We start from the raw sequence: 15,248 nt of genomic DNA on the forward strand, positions 1-15,248 counted from the left end.
GGAATCAACAGCGAAACGACAGTTGTTTAAAATGCGCTATACAAAGTGTGGTGAAGAGCGTTAGTTAAAAAGCGCGTCTGTTAAACCTAACATAGCATACGCTGAACAGATAATAAATTGTAACAATGCGTTCTACATTTTTTCAGGGTATAGTTAAGTAATATTTTGCAACTATTCACCACCAGAATGAAAAAGAAGAAGCAATGTGACGTCGAAAGTGACGTCAGCTTGTACGTCACTGAAACCGGCGGTTCTAGCATCGTTCGGTTCAAATCCTTATTCACTCTAGATTCAAAGTAAGCATTTAAACCAAGCATATTTGTATTTAAACTTCTATACTTTTTATATTGTTCAAATTTAAAAGCTGGATGCCCCTTAAGATTAAACACATTGTAACTTACAAGCGGGTACGAGGTGTATGAAACAGAACATCTGTGTTATATTGACTGTTGTTGTCCCGCCATGTGAGGATAAACAAGTTACATACATGGTAACTTGTAAGCGGGCACGAGGTGTATGAAACAGAACACCCCGTGTCACAACGACCATCATTGCCCCGTCACTTGAAGATAAAAAGTTACCAATTCATGTGTTAACTTTAACTAAGAACAACTTTTTACTATACTAATATTAGGCATATGGTCTTCAGTACTGTGCATTCATTATTTCATTCAACTAAATATTTCCCCCAGATATCTGTTATGTCCATGTGGTAATGTTGTGAAGGTGTATTCAACAAACACAGGGGAATGTTGCCAGAAGTTGGTTGGCCATACAGACACTGTAACAATGGTTGCCCATCACCCATGTAATAAGTTGCAGGTATGTATGCATGGATGTGTATTGTTTGTATTGTACAATGTTTTGCTTGCAAAATATGTTCATTTACTACACAGTCATGTTTTCAATAAAAGTAGTTTATGTATGAATGCCAATGTGGCTGTAAATATAAATATCTTTATTAAGGAATAAATAAATTTAACTTATTTATCCTTGTATGGCGAAGCAACAACAGTCGTTATACCACAGGTGTTCTGTTTCATACACCTTATGCCTGCTTATGAGTTACCATGTATGTAACTAAGAGGGTAACCCATACCTGTATAAAACCACAGCATTCTGTTCCATATACAGGCCATAATATATGAAGTTTATAAAATTACAGCATCATGTTTATATAGGCGATAACAAGTTCCACAGACGGCACCATAAAGTTATGGGACTATGAGGACGGGGTGGCTTTATCTTCACTTGGTTTCAATACCCCATTATATGGAATATATACTTTACCACAATATCCAAGCACTGCCTTTGTTGTGCAGAGAACAGGTTGGTTGTTTTTATACCCACACAAATTAACATATGTAACTTATTACCCTGCATGGCGGAGCAGTAACAGTTGTTAGCAGTTAGAGCATAGCAAATTTTAAAAACCAGTGGAAAGTTTGGCCCAAATCCCAGAAACTTAAAAACGACCTTAACCGCACTGAATTCATTAATTCTACAAAACATTTATTTCATTTTTTACAGACAAAAGAAACGAACTCTGTCGGTTTAAGCTTGAATTTAGTCAACCAAAAGTGGATGATGTTGAAGTAGTTGCGAACAGCATGGACAAGCTGACAGACAAAACTATTGCTTTCTCTAAAGGATATTTTGTCGTTGCGCAACCAAAATCATTCTTAGTGTTTTGTAAACCAGACAAAGTCAAAAAAAAAAACAGAGTCAGGTATATATAGTCTAAAAACTGATGTATTTCTATTTTTTTATTCGGGTAGGGCATAGGTGTTATGTTTTTTAAATTGTGAGAAAAATCTGGACCTCTAGGGTGACATTGCTAAATTACAGTTACAGTCATGGTCTTTAAATATAAGGAACTTTATTGATTAATGTGGTGAATGCAATATACTTTGGCTCTGCTTGTTTGTATAGACACCTAACAGCAGGGTAAAAATTGGGGTGACATTGTTAAAATGCAGTTACACTCATAGTTGTCAAACATAGGGAACCTCATTGATTAATGTGGTGAATGCAATGTACTTTGACTCTGCTTGTTTGTATAGACAACTAACAGCAGGGTAAAACCTGGGGTGACTTTGTTAAAATGCAGTTACACTCATAGTTGTCAAACATAAGGAATACACCTAACAGCAGGGTAAAGCCTAAAACTGAGGGGGCATTAGCCCATAACATATGATATAAAAAATGATGTGTTATTAAAATGATATTAAAATTATTTATGCTGTCACCCATGTTAAAAAAATGTGCCACACAAGGAACCACCAACACTTTTCAGGGTGACTGCTTTAATATTTTAAGACAGTGCTCTTCAACCGGTGTGCACGGTGCACCATAGGGTGCACCAAAATATGCCAGGGGTGCACCAGTGCAAAAAGGTATACAAGGGTGCATCACAAACTTCAACAATTTTCAGCAATATTTTTTCATTTTAAACTTTTTTAACCAATTTAGCCACTTTCCTACATTTTTTTATATGAATTCTATATCTTGCATCACTGGGAATTGTGAAACTTCATTAGTTTTACGTTAAAGCAATCAGGGGTGCATGAGTTCGACGCAACAACTTTAGGGGTTCACCAACCCATAAAAGGTTGAAGAGCACTGAGTTAAGACATGTTTATGAGAGTACTGATGTAATACGTGACACATCTTGATTTCCAGACATGATTTAAATCCTAAAGAACCAGCAATAAGGTGTATAGCTTGCCATCCAAAGTTGGAACAATGCGTTACTGGGCATGAAAATGGAGAATTACGTTTCTGGTAATTATAGTGTTATTGCCGAATCTTAAAATTTAAATGTGTTATATAGATACAAGTCTTATATAATGTAAGCAACTAAGCATAATATATGTGCTTGTATACACACACTTACGGAATAAACAGTTGATTTTCTTACATGTAATACCAACTTCGATACCTTTATAACTCTATGCACTTATTTTGTTTAAATTATACTGTCCTTTCTTATCTTATAAAAAAACCTTTAAGCTTGTATGATACAAGACTCTATGTATACGACATTTGCCCATTCTTTATATTCCTGAGGTGTTTATGAGTGCTAGTATACATTCTTAACTTAATACACATGTTGTGTGTACCCAAATAACCACTGTAAGGCATACAGTTTCATTTAAAACTGCTCTCCTTCCACTTTGTATAATATTGTCTCATCTCCTATCCCAAAAGATAAAATCCTTGTTTGTTCTATATTGTGTACAGCTGACACCATTTTTGTTTGAAAAAACAGTATGGTTATTTCTTCGTTTTTTCCAGGTATAACTTAAGTGATTCTGAGAATGCCACGTTCAACGTACAACACTGGCATTCGTTACCTGCACTCTCGCTCTCTTACACCTCAAGTGGCTCATCTGTAATATCTGGTGGTCATGAAGGGGTCATGGTTCAATGGACATCAGATGGAAAACAATTCCTCCCCAGATTGGGCTCAGCTATCCAGCAGCTTACGACTTCCAATGATAATCAATTGTACGCGACGTCTCATAATGATAATTGTAAGTTGAATGAAAAGAAATGAACTTGTTCATAAACGTGTGGCCAGCAAGGCAGTCGTATGACACTGGTGTTCTGTTGCACACTTATTGTAAGGAATCTAAACTTGTTTATATTTGTGTAGTGCGACATTGACAATCGTTATATTAAGGGTGTTCTGTTACATGCTTGTGCCATCCATAGTGACCACTGGGTTGAAGCAATTTCCTTTAAATTTCTTGTCTAAGAAACTGCCCACAATAGTAGCAGCGTTGAGTTTCGAACCCATTACCTCTGGGTTAAAAGCAGCGCTGGCCATTGACAGAATGCTGCAACAGTTTATGTATAATATGCCTACATTGATGTCAATCATTATCTTTCCAGCCATTTGCATTGTCACAAGCTACATGACTGTACGAACTACCATAGAAGGTTTCACAGCAACTGGCCAATGTAAGTTAACCCCACAGGCCTATGTTACAAATACATCTAGTTTGTGATATTCACTCTGAACTTGAAAGTAATACACAGCTTTCACTATTTTTACATGTGTTCTAAATTTTAAGCATCTAGTATTTACTGTTAACTTTCAATTTTGTTTTCTATTTTATATTTAAAAGGACTTTTGTATCTCTTTTCTCTAATTAAAAATCAAATCACCTACCCCTATCCTTAGCCTTTTTATGCAACTTTTTGGATGATTTCTTTAACCTTTCTTAATTCTCTCTAGCTCTACCATGTGGATTAAACTACGACCCTAAAACGCAGTCATGCGTGACCAACGGAAAAGCCGGCCATCTTCTCTTCTATTTCCCTGACAACGATGAACAACTATATAATGTAAATAATATTAATGTGATGTTGTCTAACATGGGTATGCATGTAGTCTTTGGAATACATTATAATGTCTTATGTGAATATTCTAAGTAGTATATTCAGTTGTTGCAATTATGCTGCGGATATATAAAGTAAATCTGAATGACAACCTTTATTCCCAGCTTGACATTGTAAGTCGAAACTATATTTCACCGGTTGATTTGGAGAAGAGTCTTCCGCATACTAAGATTACGAGGGTTGGATTTACAGTGACTGCTAATAATGGTGAGTAGTGAGTACTACCATTGTGGGTGTATTGTATATGTGTCCTTGTAAAGACCCTTAACAGCAATCGCTCCAACCCAGTGGTTACTAATGGGTTGTTTGAATTATCAACCATACAGAAAATAATGAAAAAAAAAACACAAAAAAATAATCACCCACAAAGCTACATACGTGGGAACTCGAAAGCTAGCACGAGGTGTATAAAAACAGAACACACGTGTTAGGCTTGACCCTGCTAACATTGTGGGCGTATGTGTCCTTGGGCAAGACACTTAACGGCAATTGCTCCAACCCAGTGGTCACTAATGGGTTGTCTAAATTATCAGCCATACATAAAAAATAGAAAAGTCCCACAAAAAATAACCACCCATACAAAATAATTTGTTTAACTTAGTTTCAACTACTTTATATTACTGTAAAAGAGATAAATAAATTGTTATTTAAACAAACAGAACACCTCATGGCAACTGCGGAATACGACAAGGAAAACATGACTGACCAAAAACTAAAGATGTGGAAATTTGATGAGTCATATAAAGAGTAAATACTCTGTTCTTATTAAATAAACTTACATGGCCATGTCAGTATTGGTTAGAGCGCTTACTTATACACAAATTCATGGAAACTAAATGACTCTTACAGCAAATAAGAACTTTGTTTTGTATAGTCCTGCCTTGGCTTTAGACACTCTGCTAGAATGTGAAAATTTTAAATGAATACTTGCACTATATTTCTGATATTTTCATTTATACAAAACTGAAAATTACTTGGATTTTAAACATAACCAAATGGCTAAGTTTTTTTAACTCCAACTTGTGATAACTTGTGTCCTTTTCAGATGGTCAAACACGATATATTCATACTTATTATATTGTAACTTATAACTTGAACCTTAATAGTTATAGCTTGCAGTAACCTAAACCTTATTTCAGATGGTTAAATGCCATACACATCACTTTTGAACTCTGTTTCAAATGGTAAAATACAATACACTCATACTAGTTCTCATACCTTTAATAACATGAACTTTTTACCGAACTTTTTCTTAGATGGTTAACTGCCGTACGCATAATTTTGAATTATATTTCATATGGCCGACTACAATACTTTTATACATTTTATTTTTCAACTTTTTATAAATGTTATAAATGAACTTCTTTCAGATGGTGCCTGGTCACAGTAATATCATCTCCCCATGATAACCGCAACATCACATCGTTAACCTTTCATCCCAAGAATGCATTATGTGTGACCACTGCTGAGGATGGCTATGCTAAGACGTGGATTCTTGATGATAACGAGGGTAAGATGGGTAACTCTGTCTTGTACTCTTGTTGGTAGTGTAATTGGTAATGTAATAGTTTTGTATTCACGTCCGTTCGCCAATATTACAAGTAATCTGACCACTGAACATCCAAACTCACAGTCGTGTAATTAAAAGTCACCGTCACGGTTTACCGCACACAACGCAACCAAATACCATGACGATTACTGGAGCGTGTACAATGATGCAATAATGAAAGGCCACAGTAATAATGCTGTCTGTCCTGCACTGTGGCTTAATAGGGGTATGCATCTTCACGGAACCATACCGGGTTCCATGCCACTACCATTGTGTGAGTATTTGTCTTAATGGACATTATTCCAACCCAGTGGTCACTAATGAGTTGTAGCGCCATGGCTGTTTACGACTAACTGTGGACAAAATCCAAGGTCCCATGGCATGCCACACTGTAGGCTTTCTTAATTTAAACTTACTATGCTGCATTTACTGTAAAAGTTTAGTATTTTAATTAAATTTTTATATTTCCCAAATTTTTTTGTCTTGGCCCGATGTTTTATGATATTTCTATGTCCACCAGGTTGGTGTTGTGAGTCCACAACGTCGTATCGTGGTTACGCTTCATCGGATTCCTCGTTCTCGCAAGATGGGTCGGTACTCGCGCTTGCTTTTGGCCACACGGTGTCTCTCATCGACCCCTTGTTGCTCGACGACCTCAGTCTGTTGGTCTCGGCAAGAACTAATATTAAGTAAGTTAGATTCGATTTATTGTTGTAAGCTTTATTATTGTACTAGTATTTAGTTACTGATTGTCGTTAAGATATAAAGTAAGCCATAGGCAATGCATGTGTCAGCTCAACAACTGATACCAACTAAGTTAGATTAATGTTGCTTTCGAAGAAAAAAGTAAAAACTTTTGAATTTGGTAATGTTTTATGCTAATGCAAAGGAAAAAATTACAGAATTTAACATTTTAAATTGTAATAATCATGTTTGAGTTAATGTCATAAATATTATATTGTTTTTAATAGATTAAGCTGCATATAACTTTGGTAATTTTGAGAAGATTAATGTAGTTATGTATGTGGTAACTAGTAAGTGTGACTAGGTGTTTGACATTTTATCCGGTGTTATAACGACTGTCGAGTCCCGTCACACGAGAATAAATGATTTAACCTTAATTTGTACGCGGTACAGCGTGACTTTTAAACTACTAATAGCACTTCTGTATGGAAAAGAAATACATGGGTTCTAATGTAACATCATAACACTGTTATTATTATGTTTAGGATTCACACCATAGATGTCAATTTGTTTTAGTAAATTTTGATTCTGTCTAAAAATATCAACAAAATGATGATTTTAATCCTTTAACACTGTTATATTTTTCCAGGCAAATTGAATTTGGTCAAGACTCCAACTGCCATTTACTTGTCGTGGCAACTGAAAACAGTCTACAGTCATGGAGTGTTATAACCTCTTCTATGATTTGGTTGATTGACACCTGTGGTTTCAACTTTTTGGTGAAAGATCCGTTCTCTGATAACCTGGCATTCATTGATACAAGACATACAGGTATGGAGTTAAACTATTGGATTTCAATATTACCTAGATACTTATATATGAATGAATGCTTATTTATCTTCGTATGGCCCACACACCTCGTGCCTGCTTGGAGTTAACACGTATGCAACTTTTTTATCCTTGCATAGCGAAGCTACGACAGTCGTTATAACCATTCATACACCTCGTGCCCGCTTACGAGTTACCACGTATGTAACTTATTTATCCTCGCATAGCGGGGCAACGATAGTCGTTATAACACGGGTGTTGTGTTCCATACACTCCTTACCCACAAGTTACCACGTTTTTTCTTACCATTCATTGTCTTGTTCTCATATTTCTTGTGCTCTTTTGTATTATAACAATGGAAATATAGACATAGCTGCAAGTTTCAACAGAGTTCCTTCTCATGTTTCATGCTTAATTCACAATCACTATCAATTATAAACATAGTCAACTAAATGCCGTAGAAAGACATGTCTACAATAAAATATGTTTAATGTGAAAATAAATAACACTTGCTGTTGCAGACAATGTTAGGGTAATGGGCCAACTCTGGCCTGAATCTTAGATCCCATGACATGTAATGCTGTAGGGCCATACCCATATAGAATACACACATAGGAGGCATTGCTGAAATACAAGTACAGTGGGTAGTAGAAAAAGTACGACAATTTAATAAAAACATTGTTGACATAAATGTAAATTCAATAAAATGTTGCAATTAAACATGACTTCATTAAATATACTAAGAACTTAATTGAATAGTTGGACATAGGTGTTAAGGGGCCTGGGGTGACTTTAAAACAGGGGTTATATTTTAGAGCCCAGTGTTTAAGCCTAAAACAGCATGTACTACTTTAATTTTAACAATGACGCCACAGATTTTTATCAAAGTTTGAAAAATATGACACATTTGCTTTTGAATTGGTTGATCTTGGTGTTTATCAGTTTATTGGAGCAAGATAAGGGTCTGGCGTTCCGGATATTTTCCTTAATGATGAATATTGAACATCTGCATTGTTTATTCTTAAAGTAGGTGACACTGGTGCGGAAACCGCCATTTGTGGGGTGTCTGGGGGGTTACTTGGTGGGGCTAATGTGTCAAAAAACATATTCATGTCTGGTCTTGAGTTTGGTCGGTTCCTTCTGGGTGGTTTAGGTGGTCTTATAGTCGAACTTGCACTTGGTGTTATTATGATAGAAGATGAAATACTTGTTGGTGTGCGTGGTAACGGTCTGTTAGGTAAGGATGGCCTATGTATAGAAGTCATGGATTCATATAATTGAACTGGTGGCAAAGTTGACTGTATGTCTAATGTATTATACTGTGCTACTTCATCAGTTTGATCCCCGGCTATATAAACGACTTGCTTCCTCTTAAACTTTTTCCTACAGCAAAGGATAAATATAGCAATTGAAGCAAGGAAGCCAACCACTAGAGCTGACACTGCTATTATTATGATTCTGTTCACCCAAGATTTTAAAGTTGGTTCTTGTGCGTCATGTTCGTACTCTAATGTCGTGGCAGTTGTTTCAATTTCTGGGATTTCTTTGTTAATTCTACCATAATTTTCCGTTGTGGTGGTTGTAGGAATTGTGCTTGTTGTTGTTTGTGTTGTAGTAGTTGTTCTTGTTCTTGTTGTTGTTGTAGTCACTATAGGAGTTGTTACTGTTGTAGGTATCACTGTTGTTGTTGTTGTTGTACAAGTGGGGTTGTTGCATGTTTGTGACTCTTGGTTGACGCCGTTACAATTAGCGAGACATTCTCTTGTTCTTCTTGATATTCCATTTGTACAAACGCATTCGCCCCATTCAGTGTATCGAACTGTGATTACAAAGTATGTGTAGGTATGCATCAGTGACAAAGTATTTCTATAAGGTGTATCAGACCAATGTAACGTGGAAGTAAAGTCAGTCTTAGTCCATAGAACATTAGCTCTTGGACAATAAGTTATTATTTCTTTTGGTAGAGATTTTGTGACGTTAAACTTTTTTTTCGGTTGCTTTAGTATGCAAAAATTTTAATATTTTTTAAAGCAAAAAATTTTAAAACGATTTCTTTGTCAAAATTTTTAGTGTTACTGGATGTATTTATTTAGTTACAAGCTACTTTGGCAGATAAGTGGTTAGGTAGTTACAACTGAATATAACATCACATTTCGACTCACCTGCATTACAATCAAACACGTTACAAATTATAATTCTGGATTCAAATAAAGCTATCTGGAGCGTTGTCGTGGAGTCGCAATTATAACTTTCACGGCCATTCTTGTAGCATTGTCGTGTATTAGTCTTGAAATGTTTACAAAAGGTTATTAATGTAGAAACAGGTTCAATTCTGATTTGTCTTTAACATAATATTTATCCATTAACATAGCAAAGAGATGCGAACCCATATGAAATAGAATGTGCATATACAATGTTGGGGTAATGGGCCAACTCTGGCATAAATCTCAGGTCTCATAGCGTGCCTCACTGTAGAACCTCACCCATATAGAATACAATGTGCATATACAATGTTGGGGTAATGGGCCAACTCTGGCCTAAATCTCAGCCTTTCTCAGGTCCCATGGCGTGCCTCACTGTAGGACCTCACCCATATACAATAGAATGTGCATATACAATGATGAATTAATGTACTAACTGTGCAGGACTTCACCCATATTTAGCATAAAATAAAAACCAGCCTCACCTCTAACCCCCCACCACACCGCACTGAGCATTGGGTTCCTGACCAACTGGACCATGTACCGTCACATACCAGGTTTGAGGGGCAGAACCGCGTCAACTTCCTTTTACACGTCGGTTGCGTGTCATGGTTCCAGCACTTAAACATTTGAGTTTGAATGGTGTCGCTACAGCCGGTGCCGAAGCAGCCACTCCACTGCCCTTGCGGTATCTATAAGATACAAAATTGAATTCGGTTCAGGGCACAACGCGACTACCATTGTGGATACATGTCCTTGGGGAAGACTGTTAACGGTTATTGTTCCAACCCAGTTGTGTACCTAGTGGTCACTTAATTTCAAAACACTTAAGTTTCAGAAAACACTAGAAGTCCAATCAGTGGCGCAGCCAGGGGGTTTCGGGGGTCGTGACCCCATCTTTTATACCACAAAAAAAATGTTTTGAACAATATTTTGATTAACCCCCCCCCCCCCCCCTTATTTTTTTCTGGTTCGCCCCTGAGTCCAGTGCATATTTACATCTATCCAATGTTATTCTTTCATGACCTGTTTGTAACCACTTGGTTGGAGGGATTACTGTGTCTTACCCAAGGGCACATGCCCACAATGTGTTAGCATCCAGCTGAAAGGATATTTACAAACATACCCACCCAAACATTGTTCCCTGCCCCTATACATCTATCACACTCCATGGTTTCTTCCTTCCAAGCTATTGTGCCGCACGCACCACTAGGATTGTGGTGGATTGAACACGAGTGCTGTCTCTTCCAGCTGCAACTTTCGCCAGCAGTGCATGCAGCCCATGCTGTCCATTGTGCAAAGCCAAACGCCTAGAATTAAAAGTAAATGCATAGCGTTAAAAAAAATGGAGGTGAAACTTTAACAAGTTACATAATTTAAATCGCTCAAAAAAACACCTTTTGACTAGCATTAATAAAGTCAAGTTTACCAAAGAACAAAATAAGATTGTGCAAAGCCAAAAACCTAGAATTAAAAGTAAATGCATAGCGTTGAAAAAAAACTAAAGTGAAACTTTAACAAGTTACAAAATTTAAATCGTTAAAAAAAACTTTATGACTGTATTTGGGTGGCTGGCACATTAATAAAGTCAAGTTTAAACTAGTTACAAAATTTAAATCGCTCAAAAAGACAAACTATATAATTGTATTTGGGTAGTTAGCACACGGTTAGCAGATTTCTATTAAATTCAATCAAATGAGTTTGTCTAATTAAAGTCTGTAACCTTTTAAATAAACTTAATATCAGTTTTAATACATGGATGAATACATAGGGGTAACATTAGGGGTTCCTGGGGTCACATGTTACCCAACTTTTAAGCATTGGTGACATCATATGTTTTAGCATACTAGTTAAAGCATAAACGACTTTAATCATCTGTTGCAAATATCTCTTCTAATAAGAAAATGTAAACTTTTTATACCATTGTTTTGTTTGCCATGTGGCGAAACATCTATATATTATGCTGATGCATTTATATATAGAAATTTATGCTTTTATCAGAAGAGCTATTTCTTGTATAATACCATGTGTATTTGCCCGTTCAACCTTACTAACTAACTGTATATAATTAATTATAATACTTACTGAACTTCTGCCTTGAACTTGAGTGTCATTTTGACAATCTCCATAATTAATCAAACAAATAAAAACAACAATTCTAATTGTCTCCATCACAATGGCTGTCTTCTGTTGTGTTGTTATTGCTTATGACATCATAATGATGGTTTGTCTGCCGGGAGGAAGTTGTTTGTTTCCTGTGTGACATCACACACACTATATGTGGCGTAACAAAGGTTATTGTTGTTGCGCCAATTATGATGTAATAGTTGAACAATTAGCAGTAATTAAACTTTTCCTTTGATGTATTAAAACATGTAATATAATATATAACTATATAGTACTGTGGGGGAAGATGGGACACCATTAGCACCTAATATCCAAATATCCTGATCATGTTTTAAACAATTAACAACGGTCTACCGAAGTCGTGAGAATACGGTTTTATAATTCTTTAAATATTTTTTGTTTACTACTGAATGGGACGAAAAAATAAAATAAAAAGGCTTCCTATCTTCCCCCACCCTACTATATATATAAATTTATTTCCCTACTATTAGTATACAAACCCCATATTACCCTTCTACATTTGCAGTGCATGTCTTTCAACCATCTGATGAGAAACCACCATTCACACAGAATGTAAAGATGGAAATATTGGCGGCATGTTTTGTACAAGGTGGAAATGATGAGATACCTTGGTGTGCTAAATCCCAGCTGTATATGATATCAAATAAAATGGTAAAGTACTTGTATATATCTCGCTTAATGTTATATATTTAAGTGGCATAAAAACATTTAGCATGAATGTTCTGTTTCATACACCTCATGCCTGCTTTTAAGTTACCATGCCTGCTTTTGAGTTACCACGAATGTATCTTATTTAGCCTCACGTGGCGGGGTAACGACAGTCGTTTTAACATGGGTGTTTTGTTTCATACACCTCTTGCCTGCTTGCAAGTTACCATGTATGTAACTTATTTATCCTTGCATGGCGGGGCAACGGAAGTCATTATAACCCTGGTGTTTTATTACATAAACCTCGTGCCGCCCACAAGTTACTATGTATGTAAATATGTGGGTATTTTTTTTACCATTAAGTGTTTCGCTTAAGGACATATACACCCACAATGGTAGCAGCATCGAGCTTTGAGCCTGTATCCTCTGGCTTAGAAGCAAGCACTCTAACCCTTGAACCACATTAATAACCGCTATACCATGGCAGCATAACTTACCGTTACAACTTATCACTCCACAGACAGTGCACAAATTCGCCACCAAGGAGCAATCCAAAGTAGTTTCTAACCGAGCGTTACCCGTAGCAACAGACACGCTTAGAACACCGATTGCATCTCTATTATCAACAAACAAAGAAGCTGTTGATGACATCACAATGCCAGGTGTTCCAATTCGAAACCGAACATTACAGGTGAAATGTTTAACATTTTACTTTTGCGAGTTAATAAGTATTTAGGGCAGGAATATTAACAGCCATACTGCTACCATTGTGGGCATATATATATCCTTGCGCAAAACCGGGAATTGCTCCAACCCAGTGGTCACTAATGGGTTGTCCAAATTGTCAGCCATACAGAAAACAATCACAAACAAAGTTACATATACTTGGTAATTCGTAAGCGGACACAAGGTGTATGAAACAGAACACCCGTGTTATAACGGGTGCCGTTGCCCCGCCATGCGAGGATAAATAAGTTACATGTGTGGTAACTCGTATGTAGGCACAAGGTGTATGAAACAGAACAGCCGTGTTATAACGACTATTGTTCCATTCATCCATTTAACTTACTAGCATGGTTACAATACATTATAACACAATCATTCACTTTATAGGAAGCAGTGCAAGTCGTCCTTGAAACAAAATCCCATGTTTTGCCCCCAATCCCCAAGATATGTCAACAATTTGTTGCAGCTTTGTTACTTGATGGTGCAAATATACATGAAGAGTAAGTCATATATATTTTGGCATCCATACTATTACCAGTGTTTCATGATTATAAATTCCTAACGATCCTTTAGCACTGCAAGCAACACTGAAAAATTACCAGTGTTTCACAATCATAAACGCTTGAGGATCTATAAACAGTGCAGGCAACACTGAAAAAGTAGACACTTATAGGTTGTTTAATAAAACAGCTATTTTTGTTTTGTACTTAGATTTTAAACAGAGTTTTCCTTATTATAGTCCACATTCTGACTAATCCCAGTTTTCTAAAATCACAAACTAATAAAAATCTTTTTATATTAAAGTTTTGGTAGCATTGAAAAAAGATAGCTGGATAGTATGTTATTGCTGGGTAAATATAATGCTGTTTAATTGTGTAGTAAAATTGTTTTCCTGTTCTTATCTAAAAGAACCTGCAACTGAACCGGTGGTATACCGACTGTCTACGCCCTACAAAAAAATCAAAATGGCCATTCTTTTAGTCTTTTTTTTCCTTAGAACCTGTTTCATACAAATAGTACAATAAGCAAACTACCAACTAAACCCATATTTAGCCTTATTACACAACTACAAAGTTAAATACATGCTAACTTGTAAGCGGGCACAAGGTGTATGAAACCGAATACTTTTACTGTTATCTCTGCTGCCAAAACATAAATAAAAACAATTTCTTTTTTTAAGATCGGAAGACGTAACTGCAATGGAGGTATGCACGACAGAGCCTTCTACCTTGAATGTTAAACCGGTTAAAACTGGTTTAAAGCGGAACGATCCAGATCCGGACGTGGACGATTTTGATTGGTTGGCAGAATCGTTTGCAAATTTAAAATAATTTCCGTGGTTGTAATTCAAATAAAACAGAAAACGGAAAATACGCCTCTATCATTGTAATAATGCATGGAAACGTAGAACTAATGTAAGATACCTGCAACAGACATTCGTTTATTCCACGCGGGTGAGATCCTAGAAACAATGACGACACAGGACCTAGGATTTAAGCCTCAATAAATATCATTCTATATGGGTGAGGTCCTACAGTGAGGCATGCCATGGGACCTGGGATTTAGGACAAAGTTGGCCCATTACCCCAACATTGTATATGCACATTCTATTCTATATATGGGTGAGGTTCAGTGTGGCACAGGAATAGCGGTCTATATTCTATAGTTGGCCGATAAATAATGATACGGTGAATGCGATAAATAATGATACGGTGAATGGTTACGTTTTTCTTGTTTAATATAACACACGTTGTTATATTGTGGGCAGAAGGTTGAGGCGCAGGTCGTCCCCTCATTCCATCCGCCGTTCGAAACCATGCCGCTCTCACGTGTCCCGAGCTTTGTACCCGCACCCCGCTCAACATAAGTCTGACTTGAAGCAAAACAGTAACGACTCCATGACAAGTCCGGGTTTCAACTCAGTTTATTCGACAAATCGGCGTCTACGATACAGGCAACAGCAAGTGCAGGTCCTAACTCTTGCCGACTGCCTGCTTATACAGTACGGGGCAGGGCTATGTCGAGACCTTAAATGCAAGAAGATCATTATACACAGA

The 15,248-nt window shown here is 36.7% G+C and overlaps 2 protein-coding genes across 2 annotated transcripts; one reads left to right on the plus strand and one right to left on the minus strand.

The window, feature by feature from the left end:
• The first annotated feature begins 126 nt into the window (after positions 1–126).
• Positions 127–14,564, plus strand: LOC149732970 (WD repeat-containing protein 75-like). The gene is made up of 17 exons (XM_089882555.1): positions 127–296; positions 693–822; positions 1,182–1,329; positions 1,531–1,729; positions 2,683–2,784; positions 3,298–3,536; positions 3,898–3,966; positions 4,244–4,353; positions 4,512–4,614; positions 5,067–5,154; positions 5,778–5,917; positions 6,477–6,645; positions 7,290–7,471; positions 12,323–12,468; positions 12,986–13,156; positions 13,579–13,691; positions 14,372–14,564. Exons 1-17 carry the CDS (start codon positions 187–189, stop codon positions 14,520–14,522), a joined length of 2,370 nt encoding a protein of 789 aa, XP_089738681.1. The 5' UTR covers positions 127–186; the 3' UTR covers positions 14,523–14,564.
• Positions 7,941–11,899, minus strand: LOC149732971 (uncharacterized). The gene is made up of 5 exons (XM_089882564.1): positions 11,755–11,899; positions 10,800–10,979; positions 10,155–10,361; positions 9,631–9,754; positions 7,941–9,287 (listed from the first exon to the last, which is right to left on the minus strand). The coding sequence occupies exons 1-5, from the start codon at positions 11,839–11,841 to the stop codon at positions 8,407–8,409; spliced, it is 1,479 nt and encodes a 492-aa protein (XP_089738690.1). The 5' UTR covers positions 11,842–11,899; the 3' UTR covers positions 7,941–8,406.
• Positions 14,565–15,248: the final 684 nt, after the last annotated feature.

Source organism: Ciona robusta, chromosome 8, assembly GCF_009617815.1.
Source record: "Ciona robusta chromosome 8, ASM961781v2".
Classification (NCBI taxonomy): Eukaryota; Metazoa; Chordata; class Ascidiacea; order Phlebobranchia; family Cionidae; genus Ciona; species Ciona robusta.

Coding starts and splice junctions, on each gene's coding strand:
- LOC149732970 (XM_089882555.1), top strand. CDS start 187: ATGAAAAAGAAGAAGCAATGTGACGTCGAAAGTGACGTCAGCTTGTAC. Junction 2,785..3,297: donor AATGGAGAATTACGTTTCTG/GTAATTATAGTG, acceptor CGTTTTTTCCAG/GTATAACTTAAGTGATTCTG. Junction 5,155..5,777: donor TTTGATGAGTCATATAAAGA/GTAAATACTCTG, acceptor AACTTCTTTCAG/ATGGTGCCTGGTCACAGTAA.
- LOC149732971 (XM_089882564.1), bottom strand. CDS start 11,841: ATGGAGACAATTAGAATTGTTGTTTTTATTTGTTTGATTAATTATGGA. Junction 9,755..10,154: donor GGTGTGGTGGGGGGTTAGAG/GTGAGGCTGGTT, acceptor AAACATTTCAAG/ACTAATACACGACAATGCTA. Junction 9,288..9,630: donor CGTGTTTGATTGTAATGCAG/GTGAGTCGAAAT, acceptor TTGTAATCACAG/TTCGATACACTGAATGGGGC.